The sequence below is a fragment of the Pavona decussata genome, unplaced genomic scaffold, assembly GCF_977016875.1.
Source record: "Pavona decussata unplaced genomic scaffold, jaPavDecu1.1 SCAFFOLD_41, whole genome shotgun sequence".
In the NCBI taxonomy this organism is placed as follows: domain Eukaryota; kingdom Metazoa; phylum Cnidaria; class Anthozoa; order Scleractinia; family Agariciidae; genus Pavona; species Pavona decussata.
This window is the reverse complement of record NW_028145463.1, coordinates 835,928-855,000: the sequence shown is the minus strand read 5'-3', so window position 1 is coordinate 855,000 and position 19,073 is coordinate 835,928. Positions and strand designations below refer to the sequence as shown.

The 19,073-nt window shown below is 38.7% G+C and overlaps 1 protein-coding gene across 1 annotated transcript; it reads right to left on the bottom strand.

Moving 5' to 3' along the window:
- Positions 1 to 8,591: 8,591 nt before the first annotated feature.
- On the bottom strand, positions 8,592 to 14,015 carry LOC146482913 (uncharacterized). The gene is made up of 9 exons (XM_085106472.1): positions 13,927 to 14,015; positions 12,801 to 13,841; positions 12,043 to 12,138; positions 11,569 to 11,707; positions 11,330 to 11,423; positions 10,795 to 10,963; positions 10,010 to 10,154; positions 9,382 to 9,633; positions 8,592 to 9,128 (listed from the first exon to the last, which is right to left on the bottom strand). Exons 1-9 carry the CDS (start codon positions 14,013 to 14,015, stop codon positions 8,592 to 8,594), a joined length of 2,562 nt encoding a protein of 853 aa, XP_084962598.1.
- Between the last annotated feature and the right edge of the window lie 5,058 nt (positions 14,016 to 19,073).

Sequence of the window (19,073 nt, the reverse complement as noted above, 5' to 3'; positions counted from 1 at the left end):
ACTGTAGTACTCGGTTACCTGATTTAGAATAAGTTTTTCTCAAAGGAGCTTTTTGTATTTGCTTCACTTCAATTGATAAGGCAACAAATAGTAATAATTAGCGGATCCATGCAGCTTTTGACAGACCTATTATCCTGATTTTTCTCGTATAAGCGATCACATTTTCCTGCTCCAAGCTAAGGGTGGTATGTTGCACAAAACTGCTCAAATATTTGACAAAAAGCCTTTTCTCTAACTTGAGATTATTCTTAGAAAACCGGGAGGAAAATTTCTACGAGGAAGAACAAATTATAAACAGTTTTAAGCGATTCCTCTATAATACACTGGAAGAACTTGCAATATTGGCCATTTTTTTCTAGTTGCAATCCATTTCCATCCTAGCTATCCGTAGCTGAAGATAATTTTTAATAGTGGGACTCAATCGTGAGACAAACGATTAACTCATCTATCATTTTAAACCACGATGACAAACACCTTTCATAATAGGGTTATTAATTGTTAACAAAACTGAACCAATATTTCAACGTTCTATCGATACAAAGATGATTTATAGCTACCTAAAGTGACACTAAAAATTAAGGTGACAATTGGCTCCTTTAAGAGAGAGTTGCCTTTTTTAGTTTAGACGTTACTGGAACTGAAAGCCGTGCTTGGGTAACAAGAAAGATAAAGTTGTCGCCCAGATCAATCCATCGTTGTGGGATGAATATTTACAGTTTCACAGATACATACTCCGATGTGAGAGCTAACTGGGTTTTGTCTGAAACTTTATAGATATCAAAGCGAAATATACAGTTTAGACTTCAGCGCCCAACTGAATCTGAGAACATTTTTCGGTAAGTGTATTGCCCGTACCGCGTCGTTACTGGCTAGAAAATTAAAGCTGCCTTAATCTTGATTCATTAATATCCTTCATAGGTAAGTAAAATTCAAAATACAAGTCTCGTCAGGAAGACTACAACATTTGTGAGACTCTTAATTCAACTGACTCAAAAACTATGGCAACTCATTGAGAGTGTTAGTAAGGCTGTAAATTAAATTGCAGAGGAACATAATTTGAGGAATTTTGGGAGTTGCTCAGTGAAAAGCGTAGACTAAAGCAGTGGGTCTTAAACAAAGCGCATACGAAGCCGTTATGACTTACCGTTGACTGCTTTCCCAAATCGATCCTTCTTGGAGTCAGTTCCAACCAACTTAGTTCACTGAAATGACGATTCTGCAAGCAAATAAGTAATTTGATGAAAACAAATAAGCAAGTTACTCGTAAAATAATTATCTTGTAACATGCTTTCCAAAATCACATTAATTAGGCGGGGTATCTAGAGATCAACATTTTACCGATAATAGTGAGTGTAGATTGCACGTTATACACAATGGTTGTAATCAATGTAAAAAATTAACGTTTAACAGCTACCAAGGAATGACTGAATCTCAAAATTGCCAGCTTGTAACTTACCTCTTGTTTGAAAGTTCACTTTAAATCAAAACTGCGCGACATTCGTTAAGTCCAGAACAAATTCGAGGATTATACATGAAGACGCGTCTTTTTATAGCATAGCGGCGGAAGTCCTTTATATTTTTGGGTTTCTTTTTAACTTTATTTTTAGACTTTCAAGCAATAACTAGTGCGTCACCGAGTTCAGAAAAAGAAAGTTCAAATACTGAATTCGCAGCAAGTAAAAAATAACTCACCTCGAAAATCAACGAAAGAGTGTGCTTTATTCCTCGTGAATTGACGTTTAACAAACAAAATCAACAAAGGAGTGGCTGTAGATTCGTTTTCAAGTTTTCGTATTTTTGGTGTCTCTTTTGTTTTTCTCGTTTGCGAGCTCTATCTTTCATTTTCGAATGTAATGCTTCCCTGTTTGTAGGCTTCAGCTAATCATTTAAAAATCACTCCTTTTCACGTCTGGTCAACGACACATCCCTGCGTGTGGCCGCGCTACACGCAGGGATGAAAAAATACACCGCTCGGAAAATACACCACTGGCACGTAAATTTCATACGAAACTACATCCGGGACCCGAGTGGCGTATTTTCCATATCCTCACTAGTGAGGATATTGATGACGTCATTTTCCGCTTTTTTGGTTGTTTGTGGAAACAGTCGGTGAAAAATGGCGAGTGATAGATGTGTCTATATAATAACAAAAGATGTTATTCCACGGAGGTGTGAAGATAAGAATTTTATTTTCTCTTGTTAGAAACAACATTTTACTCACTCGCTGCGCTCGCTCGTAAAAAGTTGTTTTTACCATTCGAAAACAAAATTCATATCTTTGCGTCGCCGTGTAATATTCTCTATTTATCCATTCATGGACAAATGGTCTGTTTACAAAGAGAGGGAATAACCCTAGAGGAAAATGTGTGATGTTTGTCAACGAGCTAAAATAAATGATTATTTTGTTTTCGAACTTCAAGTTGTTTTCGAATTCCATGTACTTCGCTTTCTGGTATCTGGAATGAAACCATGTGTGAGAGCCTGTTGTGACTCATGATCATTCTTGGACAGTTATATGATGATCTAATCGCGCCAAAAGCTGGCACTAACAATATATGCTGCTGCTGCTTTTTCTCTTGTTTTTACTTCCTTTCACATTTCTAAAACTTTTTTGCCCAGGAGAGGGGGAGGGGGGAGGGGGGGGGGGGGCTCCACTATGTAAGCTGTATCAGTATGTGTGGCCCCAAAAGGGATGATTTTTGAGCCGTTTTGGTCTGAAAGAGGGTAGAAATGACCATTGTGCTCTGAAAGTTTACCAACGGGTATGGATTTTACAGAAACGGGAATGGATTCTAGAAACCATTTTAGAGGCCAGCTCACCCGGTTGTTCAAAGAGTGGACAACTCTCTCCAGTGGATAAATTTAATTGCTATCCAGCTGATAAAATGTGCATCAACCAATACATTTTATTCGCTGCGTAAAGTTACCAGTTCTTAGAACAGGCTGGGCCTTGTCTGAAAAATGGTATCGGAGGATATCATAATTTGGTTTGGAGAAAAGAGCCTTATAAGACCCCCCCCCCCCCCCCCCCCCACTACCACCACCACAAAAATTCCGAGGGCTATACTCCAACGGTTTAGTTAAGGGAATAATCAACCAAAACATACTAAAGTGCCGACGTACTTTAATTCGCCAGGAGCGCTCTTTGATCAGAAACTTTCATAGTCGAAACTCATGGTCATGCCACGAATCTAACTCACAAAAAAAAAAGAGGTGTTTGGAGATCAAGGGTTTTTTTTTTTTCAATTATTCGAGGCGTTTAAAGTAAAGATGACAGCTCTTCTACCCTACGGGGTCCCCTGCTGGGCAGTCTTTTGAACCTTCGTTTATTTTGGTCAACGGAGACTCGAAGCCCAGAAAGTGAAAGAAATTCTAACAAGGGCTGCTTCCATCAGGCCATTTTCGAGTTGCTAAGCTGAACTTTTCATGTGAAAATTATATTTGTTTGAAAAAATAATTTTTTTATTAATATTTGTACACGAAGCCTCGCTTTCATAATGACGTCCAAAGCAACTCGGAAATGACCTATTGTCTGGACAACAACAACAACAACAACAACAAACATGTAACTGACCACAAGTTAGTTCGCACTGACCGCCCAAACTCTTTGGCAATGAAGTCAGTGACGAAGTCACATAAATCTCTTCCTTTGTAAATGCTTTTTCCCAAACTAGGAAACTGAAATTAGGGCTGTTTTTAGCAGGTTGCATTGAATGCAGATGCTATGGTAACGTTTTAATCTCAAAAATGACAGAAACTTGTTATGTTTATGTATTTGTTTATACCATTATTACAGTTTTCCTCGATAAAGAGTGCATGGTAGTAATGATCGATTTAGGATTATAACTGAAGAAAAATGGAATCTAAAAAAAATTCTTCTTAATTTCTTCCTTCTGTCTTCTGGCTAGAATGTGATACAGTTTTTAACCCAGCAAAACCGTAAACTCCCCTAAATAACTTTCAAAACAAGCTCAAAATTCTTAGATCTGTGCTTAAACGTTTGCGAGTTTCCATAATGTCCTTGTTTCTTGGGGTTTTGTATTGGAGCTGTTGGAATTTGTCAGATAGCCTCTGTGTCTGGTGCTATAAAGAAGAGGGCATGGGATAGGGAATCAGGCACGCGCGAGAAGCGATGGGAGCGCAAACGCTCACGCGCGCGCCGTTCCAAGCAATTCGCGCGCGCGTCTGATTTCCCTTACCCTTAAGGTGAGGGTAAACGTGAATTTGAATTTGAACGGAATTTTAAGAGGTTTAAAGAAGGGATAAAAGAAAGAAAATGATTTTTGGAACAACAACAGACAGTTGATACCCACGCAAGAGCACCCCAGGTTGCTAGTGGACTAACTTGGTTTCCGTCTATTAATTATTAACTACAAATTCTAATTTTAAAACTTCACTAAATCTTCAATTCTTTTTATTTCTCTTAATTTTACCAATCCTTTCATAGAAACTCTCCTCCCAAATATACCCAAAAATCAACCAAAAACTCACAAAACACCCCACAATACAGGTTCACGGGATGAGCAGAGAGTTTTTGGATTGCTTGAAGCGTGAACGAGATATTTTCTTTAAACCGATTTTAAGCGGCGTGAAAACGGCTTTAAGGTTTACCCTCACCTTAACAGCGCCTGCTAAACTGGCTAAATGATTTACACCTTTAAACAGATCTCTCCGAAAAAAGACAGTGCTGGGTTTTCCCCTCTTCAGTCAACTGGAAACCGTTCATACTAACAAGCCTTCGTTTTCGATGTGGAATATTTCGGTTTGTACCCAAGACATGAACGCAGAGACCAAGAAGTCAATCTCCCAGGGTGCATCCATCATAGTAGTCGTTCCAAGTACGATTAGGCTAACCCAGGATAAGCATTAAGGTCTGGTTTATGAAAGTTGACAAATAAAAAAATGGTCTACAGTTCCGCAAATATTGGAGATATTCAAGATTTTGTCCACGGACTCAAAAGTTAGAACCACCATGTACGGTACCAAACAGTATCACTGGAAACCAAAAGTGCTGCTCAGTAACTTTCAATTGAATGGTCATACTTTAGGATTTCAGTATGTAGGTAGCTGAACTGGTCTAAACAGGCTAAAAGATTAAAAAATGAGGATTTTAAATTCAATTCTGGCCAAATGTTCATTCCTAAATAGAACTGCGATTCTTGACTTTTATTAAAAGGTAACTCTTCCATACAAGAGCCTTTCTATGGGTATTTCCGAAGAAATCGAAGACGCGAAGATTACCGCGGGAAAAACGAAGATCTCAAGATTAAAGCGAAGGTCGGAAAATTGACCAAAATTTGCGTGATCAAATTGAACACTCAGATATAATAATAATAACAATCTTTTAATAGGATGCTCCATCACAAGAGTGGTTTACATAGAGGTCCTATTACTAGATGTATATTATATGATGCAATTAAAATATAAAAACTGATATAAAACTGTCAAAACTCGTAAACACTACCGATCTGTTATTTCTGAATTTTGGCATTTGACCACATTTCTGTGTGTCAAAATCAGTGGGGTTCACAGACCTGCGCGACTCCCACTGTGTGTCCGTTGTGTTGATAAAAGCCTTTTCAGTTTTGGTTTTACCACAGGCGGCCCAAGCTCAAGCTGTGAGTTGTGGTGATTATCTTGCATAACCGTCACGGCGCAAATTTGAGATCATCTTGCGTAATAACCGTCACGGCGCAAATTTGAGAGTTTGTATGGGAACATTTACGATCGGCTTTAGGAGGTAAAAATTCCGTAAATTTCTCAATAAAAATGACATACCTTGTGTATATGGTGTACTGTTTGTTGATTCTCTGTCTCCTTTTGCTGATTTGAGGTCATTTTAGCGAGTTATCGTTTCCTGGGTTTCACACTCCTAAGAGAAGGGCAAGGCATCACAGTCCGTTCGGAGCGCCCCTTCCGAGAAGCGAAATATCCCAGCTCAAAATGATCGAGCAGCCACAAATCCAACGCAGAATCCCAGCACAAATGTTTTAGCTTCATTTCAGATAAATAGCAACGCAATCCGGGCCCTGCAGCCGACGCCAAGCGGCAGTTTAGTTCCAATAATCTCAGATCTCAACAGTGTAATTGCCTGTGTACACATTCACCACGACACACGACCGTTGAAACCCCGCTTGGTAGCCCGGCCTTCTTTTCAAACTAAGCCTCGCGGGGGGATCACACAGTCAGTTAGCGCTGTCAATTTCTTTTTATGACCCCGGGTGCCCTCAGGTCGAATCGACCAGAGGCCATTGTCTCAATGGCCCAATCAAGTTCGCGGCCGGAAGTGTTTACACATATTGTGACCTGTTGCGAACTCAGTGGAAAACCGTGCGAGGATACGATCGGAGTGTTCAGCCCATTTTTAAAAAGAAATTTAATTTTGTAACAAAGTGAAGTTTGATCGCGTTTTGTCCGCTCGATCGACGATGTAAATCACAACATAACAAGAAGCTCAGCCATGTATGTATTCATTTTCTTATTTCTTCTTGTGACAAGATATTTCACAATTTGCGTTGAAACCCGCAAGATACGACCTACATAGAACGTTATTTCTTTTGCTTTAGGATAAAACTAAATATAGACCAGCAAGAAATTTTAGAGTTTGCCGCGGAAGGTCACAACCTGTTCATTACTGGTCAAGGCGGAGTGGGAAAAAGCGAAGTCGTCAAACAGATAATTCGATTTTTCAAGGAACGTGGGAAAACAGTAGGTGTTATTTGTGCAAGCGGCATTGCCTGCCAAGTCTACGATCGTGGCTTAGCCTCGACTGTTCATTCCTTTTACGGTCTTTCAACTGCAGAGCTACCTTGGCGTCAACTCATAGACAGATCGGCAGGAAATTCGCTAATTCGAGACAGGGTAAGAGCTATTGATGTCATTGTTTGGGATGAAGCAAGTATGTCGAGCAGAAGAATGTTTGAACTTGTGAACTTTCTCCATCATGAGCTTGCAACCAGTGAACTCAGTAAAAGCATAGCTTTTGCCGGCAAACAAGTAATTCTCGTAGGTGAATTCTTGCAATTGCAACCGGTTCCAAACCTCTTCGATGAAGGGGACTTCATGTTCTATTCTCCCTTGTTCGACTTCGCCATTCCTCATCGTTTTGGCTTGGCGCGACAGCATGGTGGAGGTGGCCATTTCAAGTTTAAAAAGGGATGGAGAGTTGAGAGAAGCTTGGCTGAGATGTTTTTCAGTGGAGGAAGTTGACAAGAGCAAGGTAATTGTAATCATACTTAATAAAGTGCCACGCCTTAAAAGGGATAAAAGACTGGGAACTATAAAAATGGCGTTTTAATGCCTTGATTATGCACTGGCAAACTTTGTTCAAGTTCTTTGTTGCGTGTTGCTGTTGTTTATTTGTGTATTTATTTATTCTTTCTGGTAAAAGCACTGACTGATGTACAAATGCAGTGGACAGATAGATATTTAAGCTCATGTACCTTTCTGTGAGCTAATTAGTTATTTCTTTTTCACACAGGATTTAATCGAGAAGCTGTTCGAAGATATTCTGATGTACTATATCAACATGGGTGCATCTCAATTTTTGCGAGATTTCCGTAAAGGTTCTTTGATTAAGAAAAGTGCCGAATTACGGAAACGCGTGTTGCAAAGGCAGGAGAAAACAAAAGAAAAATCAGACAGTGTTCCATTCAAGGTAGGTCAAACTACAGTGACTCTCTTAGTTTATTTTCTTTCAATATGTAACTTTATTTTGTATATATCTACATATATATATATATATCTAGAATTATGTTTTAGGATTAAATGATTTCAACCTAGTTTGATCTGTATTTTCCATTGTTCTAGTTGTAGATTATTCTAACCTTAAACGAAGTAAAATGCAAATCAAACTAGTTTGAAATAAATTTGACTTGGATTCTTATGAACTTACAACTACAAATATAAGGTAGACCCCCTTACTTAAGGCAGCTATCTTTTTAAAATGTAAGCGGTATCCTTTATTTATTTCTCACAATTAGACTATATCAACTGTATATCATTATAGGAACTTAAATGTCATTGCCTAGTACTATGCAAAGACTTTTATATAATATTTTTTTTTTTTGTCTTTACAGGAAATTCTAAAAGACAGAAGTGAGAGCAAAAGGGTTTCCCATGGCCGTTTGATTGCCTTCATTCACCAACATCAGGGCCCTTCCCCACTGAGTAGAGTCTACCTTAAACCAGAACTTATTGCTTTGTGTCAGGCGTATGGTGTGAGATCTTCCTCAAAGTCATCAAAGTTGGTTCTTGCAAAAGACCTGTTGAATGTTCTTCCGAACCATACATTCATTCCAAACACAACACTAGTGGATGACAGGCAGTTTAGGGTAGTGGAAAGCTCTGAGTCTGATGGACACATACGGTTACGATTGCAAAGAGGTGGGTGATGATTATGAACTTAAATATAAAATTGATTAAAATGATCTGTAATTGGTTCAGTCTTCTGTTGCTAATGCTACAACAACAAACCAGTCTTCAATAGGTCTTAAGCGACAGAGTCATACGCTTATTTGAAGAAAATATTAATATATTTTGGTTATCATTCACCACCCCTCATACACATGCCGTGCATTAAATGAAGTCAGTTACTTGCATGATAAACTTTGATTAGAGCTTGGAATTGATGGCTGTTGGCCTGTGCAGGCACTACTACAGCTAGCATTACTTTTAGGACTAATAGTGGTCTGACCCAGTCTAATTGAGTTTTGTGAGGACTGTTGCTGCAAGAAGGTTGGATTGTCATTTTGACCATTACATGAACGGATTTGACAAAAATGGTTCTCCACACAGTCTTGATTAACTATGGCAGGCTTGATTACTGAACTGGGATGCTTTGACAATTTGTAGTGGACTAAAGACTGGAATCCAAGACACATTGATTTTAAATCGAACCATAATTTGCTTGATACGAATTTCTTGTTATCACCTTGTGTGCTTTCTTCCCACGAACACATCCAAATATAAAATTTGTTTAGTTTTTGTAACCTTGCATCATTAGTGCAGGTGATGTAGAGCCTGTCATTGAACAAATTGACCACCTCGCTTGTTTGCTCTAGCAAGGTGACTACTGCTTGAAGTGAGGTGTCATCCTCTCCACTGGACTTTAAGCTTTCTTGGTATTTCTGTATAAATTTAAAACAGCAATAATTCCATCAATGCAATGATGAACGGGAAAAAAGAAAAGAAAAAAAAAAGGGAAAATGCAAAACACAAATTAAAAAAAAAATAAAATAAAATAGAACTGAATGCCTTCAATTCTATTTTATACTTTTCACCGGGACCTTTCCCTTGTTGGAGTTGATTGGTTCACCTAGCTATTAGTCTGTTTGTAAATTCAAGTGGAATATACTTAGAAGAAAGGAAAAAAATTCTCACCTGCATAAGAAACAGCATCTTTGTGTCCAGCACATCTTCTGCAAGTCTGTTGCGCATTTTGCTTGCGGAATCCAGGTCAAAATGCTGCATGGTTAATTTCTCATGTAGAGGGAGAGAGAAGCACTTCTGATCCCAGTTAAAAGCATTCTTAAACTGGCTCCAGGTGATCTGTTTTTCATGGATCTGGAGACACCTCGGTTTGCCACTCTTGTTACTCTTTTCGATATTGTTCCTTATTTTCTTGATGTTGTGCTAGTAAAATTAAATAATAATAAAACAAAACAGTCAGATTTATATCAGATGTATTTAATAATATTTTTGATGGCTTGAATTGGCATCTAAACTTTTTAAATTCTAAATTTTATTTTTGTTGCTTAATCATCTCTCTAAAAAAATGTGTGGTTAGTCCCCCCATTTACTTAATCGATTTCAAAAGCATTTGCTGAGATCTGTTTTCCCTGCTTAGTCATAAACCGCACAGAAATACTTCATTATTGCATAGTAGGTGCCATCCTTAATATGCAAGGCTATATGATAGTACCTCCTTGCTTATGTAACAACATACTTGAACTGTTCATAGTACACGTAAGTGGTAAAAGTTACTTTTTATTGAAATAGCATCTATTACCTTTGGGTCCATAATGAATATCATAGGACCACCAGTGTAGATATTTGTGGCTACAAATTTGAGCTCGGCAGGGTTTTTGTCCTTGAAGTGTATCTTTATAAACTGCCTATTGCAATCAGCGCCATCAAGGACACACCAGTACACTCTATGAGAATAAAGGCAAATTAACTTGATGTTAACTGACATACAACAAAAACAAATTACTTTTTTTAATACTTAAACATGATATGTTCTTTCTCTTAATTTGATATGTTTTTCTAAAATATTGAATTGTAGGTTCAGAGCCACCTTCTTAATTCATTTGAGGCATGCAACAGAACTGCAAGCCAGTCACATTTCAGTAAGTATGTATTTCATAGCTATTATATTCACAATGTTTTCTTGCACCAAAAAAAAGTAATTTGTACTCGTTGTTAACTTGTTGACACAAAATGTGGTACTTTTCGTACGATTATGTGACCAAACATGTATTAAGGCAGTTTAATCAATTGGAGGTTACAGTTAACCATTAACCCTATATGTAAAAAAGAAAAAGGTAATAATGCAATTTTAATAACAAGACTATTTAATGTGTATTTCCAGAAAATATCCATACCTCCCCCACAGAAGGAATTTTTGCCAAGACCCTCTGGAAATTCCAATTAGGCTTGAAACATTACTGTAAATGTTTTGGTCTTAGAGTCAACCCCCAACCTCCAGAAAATTCCAATCCCTTCTGTGGGGGAAGTATGGATATGTTTTGGAAATGCACAATTTAAACTAATCATTTAATTTAAAATACTCACTCAAATCCAATCTCCAACATCTTCAGGACTCCCTCCCAAAAACAAAAGTACAAGCTACTTGGTGTGCAGACTCCAGATGGATATTGGGCAATAGGAAACCTGAACCCATTATCACTGACAAAAATAAATTGAAGCACTTGTGTGGCAAGTTCTGGATCATCACCTTTACCTAGAATAAAATAGCATAGATATATAATGTTCTTAGTGTACATACTGCCAGAAAAGTAATCCATACTCTCCCCATGGAAGATTTCTTCTCCCGGCCCTAACTCCTTTAAATTAGCTTTATACGTTGCTTCTAAAGTTTCAATTAAAGTTAATTTAGGAAATGTCAATGACCTTCCTTGTGGTGGGTATGGATTTTTTTTTCACAATTTGTACTACAGTTACTGTAAATAGACAAACAAACAATCCAACATGTAATATAATTATTATATTCTTAATTGTATAATATAATAGTTTGTGTGGGTTCTGACATGATGTAATCTTAAAAAATTCTACTGTAGGATGTTGAGTTAACATATGTTGTTATTACCTGACAGTACATTCATTAGCTCATGGCCCTTTCCAAGATCAACGAAACCTACAAGCTTGTGTTTCCCACCAACAGTTGTCATCTCCAAATTCTCCTAAAATGAAGAGAACCATTATGAAATTAGGAACATCAAAATTTGCAGATGTCCGTATGGTTTCAGAGAGCAGTCTATGGTGGATAAAATTGCTTTGAATTAGATTAGTTCAAGGTATTCTGCACTTAATATGTAATATACATACCTGAATTTTCATTTCGTCAATAACAAAACCGCCCATGAAATCTTCCTGTTTCATTCCACTTTTTTTTGCTGCATCAAGGCACCACCTTAGCACATCGTCATTCCACCCTGTTCTCTCTTTTACTTTGTTTTTGTACAACCTGTAAATGGTTTATTGATTGATTTAAAACCAAAATTCAATGACAATCAAACAGTTTGGTGAAAGCAATGGTGCTGATTTTCATACCTTTAGAGGTTAGAAATTGTGTTTTGGTAGCCTTAGGGTGCTTAAATCTAAAAAATTATGAATTCCATCAGAGGAATTAAGACAGACAAATTAGGTAAATTATATGGATTTAATTTATTGACACTCAAGAGGAAAACTTGTTTTAATGAAAGACATTATTTTATTAGGCAAAGAAATTTATAAATACTTACAATTAATTATAAAAACAAATGTGCATAAACATGTTAAATAGGAATGCTTAAAACTCACCTTATTGTTTTGTTGCTTGGGAGAATTAAGAATTGACGCAGCGGATCCAGAACATGGGGATTTTTGCAGTACAAGTCCAGGCACAGTCTCATAACTCTGTATTTGGGTTGAAATGTTGCATTTTTAGAAACTAAATTTATTGATTTAGCAGTTGTTGTAATTTCACCTTTTATTCCCCAGGTACTGAAATTTCCATAACCTGTGTGTTAGAGCAAATGCTGATAGTATGTTGATACATAGTAGAGAAATTTTTGCCATCCAGATAAGAATTCTTTTTTAAAAGTTAAACTTGTGTGTTATTTTTGTCAGTTTGGTACGATAGAAGGGCTATTTTTGGGGGAGGCATACTCCCATTTATAAGCTATATAGGTGTATGCTGCTGTGCAGGGTATGGCTTTCAGTTTATTCTCCAATTTATTTATTCTTGAATAAGGATACCATCCATCCATCCATACATACATCCATCCATCAACAGTTTATTCTCGAATAGGGAAATAGCAAGTTGTCAGGTTAGCCCAGTGGCACACCCCCAGCTAGCTATTGTGGGAGTATCCCCCAGGGGACCATTACACTTCCCCTCCACTGGAAAGCTCCTTCCAGAGGACAGCTCTCTTTAAATCCATCTCCCCTGCCCCCCTCCCACACAACCCAATTGAGGGTTATCCATGATAGGTGCAAATTATGTTTATCTAGTGTAAAGTAATAAGGCAGTTTGTCTTAAGTTGTCATTGTTATATGAATAAAATTTGGTTACTTACTTTGGATGCCATCGGTAACCGTTTTTGCTCTTGCACTCCAGAAGGTTTTTCTGTTGGAGCCACAGACTGGCCATCTCTGCTGGGACATTCTGGTCACCTATGTTTGAAAACATTTGGGAAAGATCTTCGTGATCTTCCCGATCCATTTCAATACACTGGGAGTGGAACTTGTCTCTCCAGTAGCGTTCCCTTTTTTCTGCGTTTAATCGTGCTTGCCTTTCTTCGTGAAGTTGTTGCACAACTTCACATTTTGAGAGGTATTTCTTTTTGGTGCTGGGATGGATGGTTTCTCTTGTCAGCTTCCGTCGCTTTACTCTGCTACCGAGAAGTTTGATTTTTCTGCAGTTTGCACAGCAAATGCCATCTCGTAAGCGAACAATAGCACAGTTGGCAGAGAATACCCTGGTTTCCCCCACGTCTTTCGGCCCTTCAGTAAAATCCACGTACTCTCCAATTGTATTGGAAAGCGTTGTGGACTCCCCATTTTCAAACGGTGCTCCTCTACAAAGGTGCCCTTTGTCAATAAAGGTCAGAATCAATACGACTCTCTGACTTAACGGGTATCGTTCTATGCTGATTATGTCCATTAAGTTTGCGATGTTAATTTCACAACCATGCGAAATTAGGGAATAACGAAATTTGGAGGATGACAGTTGGGTTAATCGTACTTCAACAGCAACTCGCTGATTATTGAACGACCACGGCTCGCACCGGAGAAATGACACAGTGTTTGGGTGGTCACTGATCTTGTTCCATCCAAACACCAGTTCAACGCTACTTTCCCTAAATTGTTGGAAAGTCTCGTGCGATAATTCCGTATTTTCTAGTTTGGGCCTTAAGTTAAGGTAGCAGCTGCGACGATCTTTTCGTGGTCCACGCCTCACCAATTTCACGTTATCACCCCAGATTTCTTTGACAATTTTCCCAAGCACAACGGAATTCAGATTAAATGAGAAATTTTCTTTCACTTGGTATGCCCCTAATAAGATATCACCGGCTTCTGTGAGACCACCCACAAAATGTTCGTAGTTACACAGCACCCTGGAATGAACAAAGTTTATTCGAACATCAATACGAGCGAAAATTGTGATCAGCAAACATAAGCTGCATAAACATGAAAACTTACCAAGACTTCCATTTGTGAAATGATTTTATCTCCTCAGTTTGTTCAGAGGTTTCATCATCGATCGCACGCTTTTTTGGTGTTGAAGCCATTAAAAGATGTACGAATGTTCGACTGTACAAACCGTTGTTTTTAAAGAAAAGTGAACACTTCCGGCCGCGAACTTGATTGGGCCATTGAGACAATGGCCTCTGGTCGATTCGACCTGAGGGCACCCGGGGTCATAAAAAGAAATTGACAGCGCTAACTGACTGTGTGATCCCCCCGCGAGGCTTAGTTTGAAAAGAAGGCCGGGCTACCAAGCGGGGTTTCAACGGTCGTGTGTCGTGGTGAATGTGTACACAGGCAATTACACTGTTGAGATCTGAGATTATTGGAACTAAACTGCCGCTTGGCGTCGGCTGCAGGGCCCGGATTGCGTTGCTATTTATCTGAAATGAAGCTAAAACATTTGTGCTGGGATTCTGCGTTGGATTTGTGGCTGCTCGATCATTTTGAGCTGGGATATTTCGCTTCTCGGAAGGGGCGCTCCGAACGGACTGTGATGCCTTGCCCTTCTCTTAGGAGTGTGAAACCCAGGAAACGATAACTCGCTAAAATGACCTCAAATCAGCAAAAGGAGACAGAGAATCAACAAACAGTACACCATATACACAAGGTATGTCATTTTTATTGAGAAATTTACGGAATTTTTACCTCCTAAAGCCGATCGTAAATGTTCCCATACAAACTCTCAAATTTGCGCCGTGACGGTTATTACGCAAGATGATCTCAAATTTGCGCCGTGACGGTTATGCAAGATAATCACCACAACTCACAGCTTGAGCTTGGGCCGCCTGTGGTTTTACAAGCAATTCTCTAAGCGATTTTCCTTTTGCATAAGAGAATCTTCCCTTTAGATCAAAATGTGACGCGACCGCTCTTAATGGCGTTTGTCTTGATCGTGACGGATAATTCTCAAATATACTAAATGGAGGGTTTCATACCGATCACTAAGAGCCGTAAGGGTTATGTTTTGATATGTCATTGTGTATGCTAGCTCTGTGGCATTTGTTAAGGCTTATCGGCTTGGATTGACTTCAAGATTTTAGGTAGCGCTAAATAAATGTTATCTTTAAAGATAGAGGATCCGTGGATTTCTTAACTCGTGAATTAATACTTCTGCTATTGTATCTCGCTGCGTGAAGATTGCAGAGATATGATGGGTCTAACAGATCCTCGTCTTTACAAAGCTTATCATTGTTTTCTCTTGCTTTCGAAAGCTATAGATCGTTTTCACTCACGTGACCAAATCCTTGACTACCGTTGCTACGCCGCTATATTGGTGTACCAAAATTGTAAACAAACTAGTAGCGGCGCTTGCGAAGAACATGGTTTTGTGTCTGATTGTTGGCTTTGGCAGGAAAAGTGGACGAGAGAAAAGGATATACTTTGCAAGGGTGCCTTCTATCGTTACAAATCAAGGTTAAAAAGCCCAAGAATTGTCAGCAGAGAGAAAATCGCGCTCGATTTCAGCGATAAGTCATGACGACCTCACCGAAGAGATCTTAGAGCACGATCGTGTTTGCAAAAAGCACTTCGTTTCAGAAAGAGCGGCTTAAAGCTGGAATAAATTTAATATTGACTGGGTTCCAACATTACATTTGGGACACAAGAAAGTTTCACTTGTGACTACGCGTAACCTAATTCTCGTTAAATTACACACCGAAAATATTCAATGACTTGTGCAAGCAACGTCAAAACTCAAAAAATATATATTGTATGGATAAGATTAAACTATTGCAGAATTGCAAAAGCTTGTGAACGCGTAAGTCAATTTTCGCTAAATTACACGCCGAATAAACTCAATTGCTTGTGCGAGCTAAGTTAAAACTCAAAATTTATAAATTGTATGTAGAAACTTAAACTTTCGCTAAATTTGAAAAAAAAATGCACTGTCCATTATAGGAAAAATAAACAGCATAGGACAAATAATGAGAGAGATAGAGGCAAATGAATGCAACCGCTTGGGAACGCGTAACCGTATTTTCGGTGATTAGACAAACACATATTATGCGATTGTTTCAATATACAGAACGAGTAAAAATTCGCCAACTTTGCAATATGTAAAAAACAACTTATCTATTACCGATCAAAATCTCGCCGTTGTACAACGGCGAAGTGAATGCCTATGTATATAAAGGACACTAAAATCTCGCCGTTGTACAACGGCGAGTTAAATGCCTCTGTATATAAAGGACACTAAAATCTCGCCGTTGTACAACGGCGAAGTGAATGCCTCTGTATATAAAGGACACTAAAATCTCGCCGTTGTACAACGGCGAGGTGAATGCCTATGTATATAAAGGACACAAATCTCGCCGTTGTACAACGGCGAGTTAAATGCCTATGCATATGAAGGACACTAAAATCTCGCCGTTGTACAACGGCGAAGTGAATGCCTCTGTATATAAAGAACACAAATCTCGCCGTTGTACAACGGCGAGTTAAATGCCTCTGTATATAAAGGACACTAAAATCTCGCCGGTGTACAACGACGAAGTGAATGCCTATGTATATAAAGGACACTAAAATCTCGCCGTTGTACAACGACGAGTTAAATGTCTCTGTATATAAAGGACACTAAAATCTCGCCGTTGTACAACGGCGAAGTGAATGCCTATGTATATAAAGGACACTAAAATCTCGCCGTTGTACAACGGCGAGGTAAATGCCTCTGTATATAAAGGACACTAAAATCTCGCCGGTGTACAACGGCGAGTTAAATGCCTGTATATATAAAGGACACTAAAATCTCGCCGTTGTACAACGGCGAGTTAAATGTCTGTATTTAAAGGACACTAAAATCTCGCCGTTGTACAACGGCGAGTTAAATGCCTATGTATATAAAGGACACTAAAATCTCGCCGGTGTACAACGGCGAAGTGAATGCCTATGTATATAAAGGACACTAAAATCTCGCCGTTGTACAACGACGAGTTAAATGTTTCTGTATATAAAGGACACTAAAATCTCGCCGTTGTACAACGGCGAAGTGAATGCCTATGTATATAAAGGACACTAAAATCTCGCCGTTGTACAACGGCGAGGTAAATGCCTCTGTATATAAAGGACACTAAAATCTCACCGGTGTACAACGGCGAGTTAAATGCCTGTATATATAAAGGACACTAAAATCTCGCCGTTGTACAACGGCGAGTTAAATGTCTCTGTATTTAAATGACACTAAAATCTCACCGTTGTACAACGGCGAGTTAAATGCCTATGTATATAAAGGACACTAAAATCTCGCCGTTGTACAACGGCGAGGTAAATGCCTCTGTATATAAAGGACACTAAAATCTCGCCGGTGTACTGAACGGCGAGTTAAATGCCTGTATATATAAAGGACACTAAAATCTCGCTGTTGTACAACGGCGAGTTAAATGTCTCTGTATTTAAAGGACACTAAACTCTCGCCGTTGTACAACGGCGAGTTAAATGCCTATGTATATAAAGGACACTAAAATCTCGCCGTTGTACAACGGCGAGGTAAATGCCTCGGTATATAAAGGACACTGAAATGTCGCCGTTGTACAACGGCGAGTTAAATGCCTCAGTTTGGGAAATCTAATAGGGCAAAGAAACGGTCTTTCCTTTCTGTAACTTATCTTCCTAAATTTTCTGTAAGCTTCCAAGTACCTCCAATTAATATAATTCAACTCCTTAAAAAATTCTCTTCCAACCTTTTTTTACACATTTAACATTTTTTGTATCATAAATGTTAAATAATTCTCTGCCTTGAGCATCTGAAAATCATCCCATGTATATAGTTATATATTTTCTATCAATGTATTATTATTTGGTTATACGTCCGACACTAATTTATTCTATCCTATTTTGAGAACGCCTAATGATATAAGCCTAATGATAATTAGGCGACGGTTTTAATAGAAAACATAAAGAAAATCTTTGTTAATAAAGATGAAATAGTTTTGGATTCAGCCCTTCACGTTTGGATTGACAGTCCATTGTTGGAATGAATTTGTGGGGTCAAAGGTAATTTCTTAGTCCAAAATTGAACTTTTGATAACTTATTACCTCAATTTAAAAGCCTGAGGACAGTCATTCAAACGTAAGCTGCTGAATATTTTAAACTACATCGGAAACGCTGTTTTATTTATTTATATAAATTATATACATAAAAATATCTACTGTTTTCTGTATTTACAGTTAAACTGCTGGGGCGCTTATTCGTTCTTCATAATTTCGGCCTCAAAATGACATCACTTTTCATTCAAATAAGCAAAAGCTGTGACATGTGACAGAAAACTGCAACGTATATGTCAGTGCAAACCCAAATTTGTGAGTGTGTATGTGCGTTTTAAAAGTTATAAAAGTCGAACATCCTGATCTTCTACGGATGTCAGCCATTCCTGGTCTCCGTCTTCATGATGTATCAAATAACCTTCGAGGTTATTCCAGGCAACAATGGTGCCCTTTATCCAGCCCAGGTATTCGATAGTGCCATTGCCATTTTCACGGTTGAATTCAACTTCAACTTTACGTCCAATAAGAGCGTTCCCTGGTGAGAAACAGGTGAGATACCGATGTCCTCTACTATACAGACGGTTGACTTCGCCGATGATCAACGGCGAGATACCGATGTCTTCTATTATACAGACGGTTGGCTTCGCCGATGATCAACGGCGAGATACCGATGTCTTCTATTACACAGACGGTTGGCTTCGCCGATGATCAACGGCGAGATACCGATGTCTTCTATTATACAGACGGTTCGCTTCGCCGATGATCAACGGCGAGATACCGATGTCTTCTACTATACAGACGGTTGACTTCGCCGATGATCAACGGCGAGATACCAATGTCCTCTACTATACAGACGGTTGACTTCGCCGGTGATCAACGGCGAGATACCGATGTCTTCTATTATACAGACGGTTGACTTCGCCGATTATCAACGGCGAGATATCGATGTCCTCTACTATACAGACAGTTGACTTCGCCGATGATCAACGGCGAGATACCAATGTCCTCTACCATACAGACGGTTGGCTTCGCCGATGATCAACGGCGAGATACCGATGTCTTCTATTATACAGACGATTGACTTCGCCGATGATCAACGGCGAGATATCGATGCCTTCTAT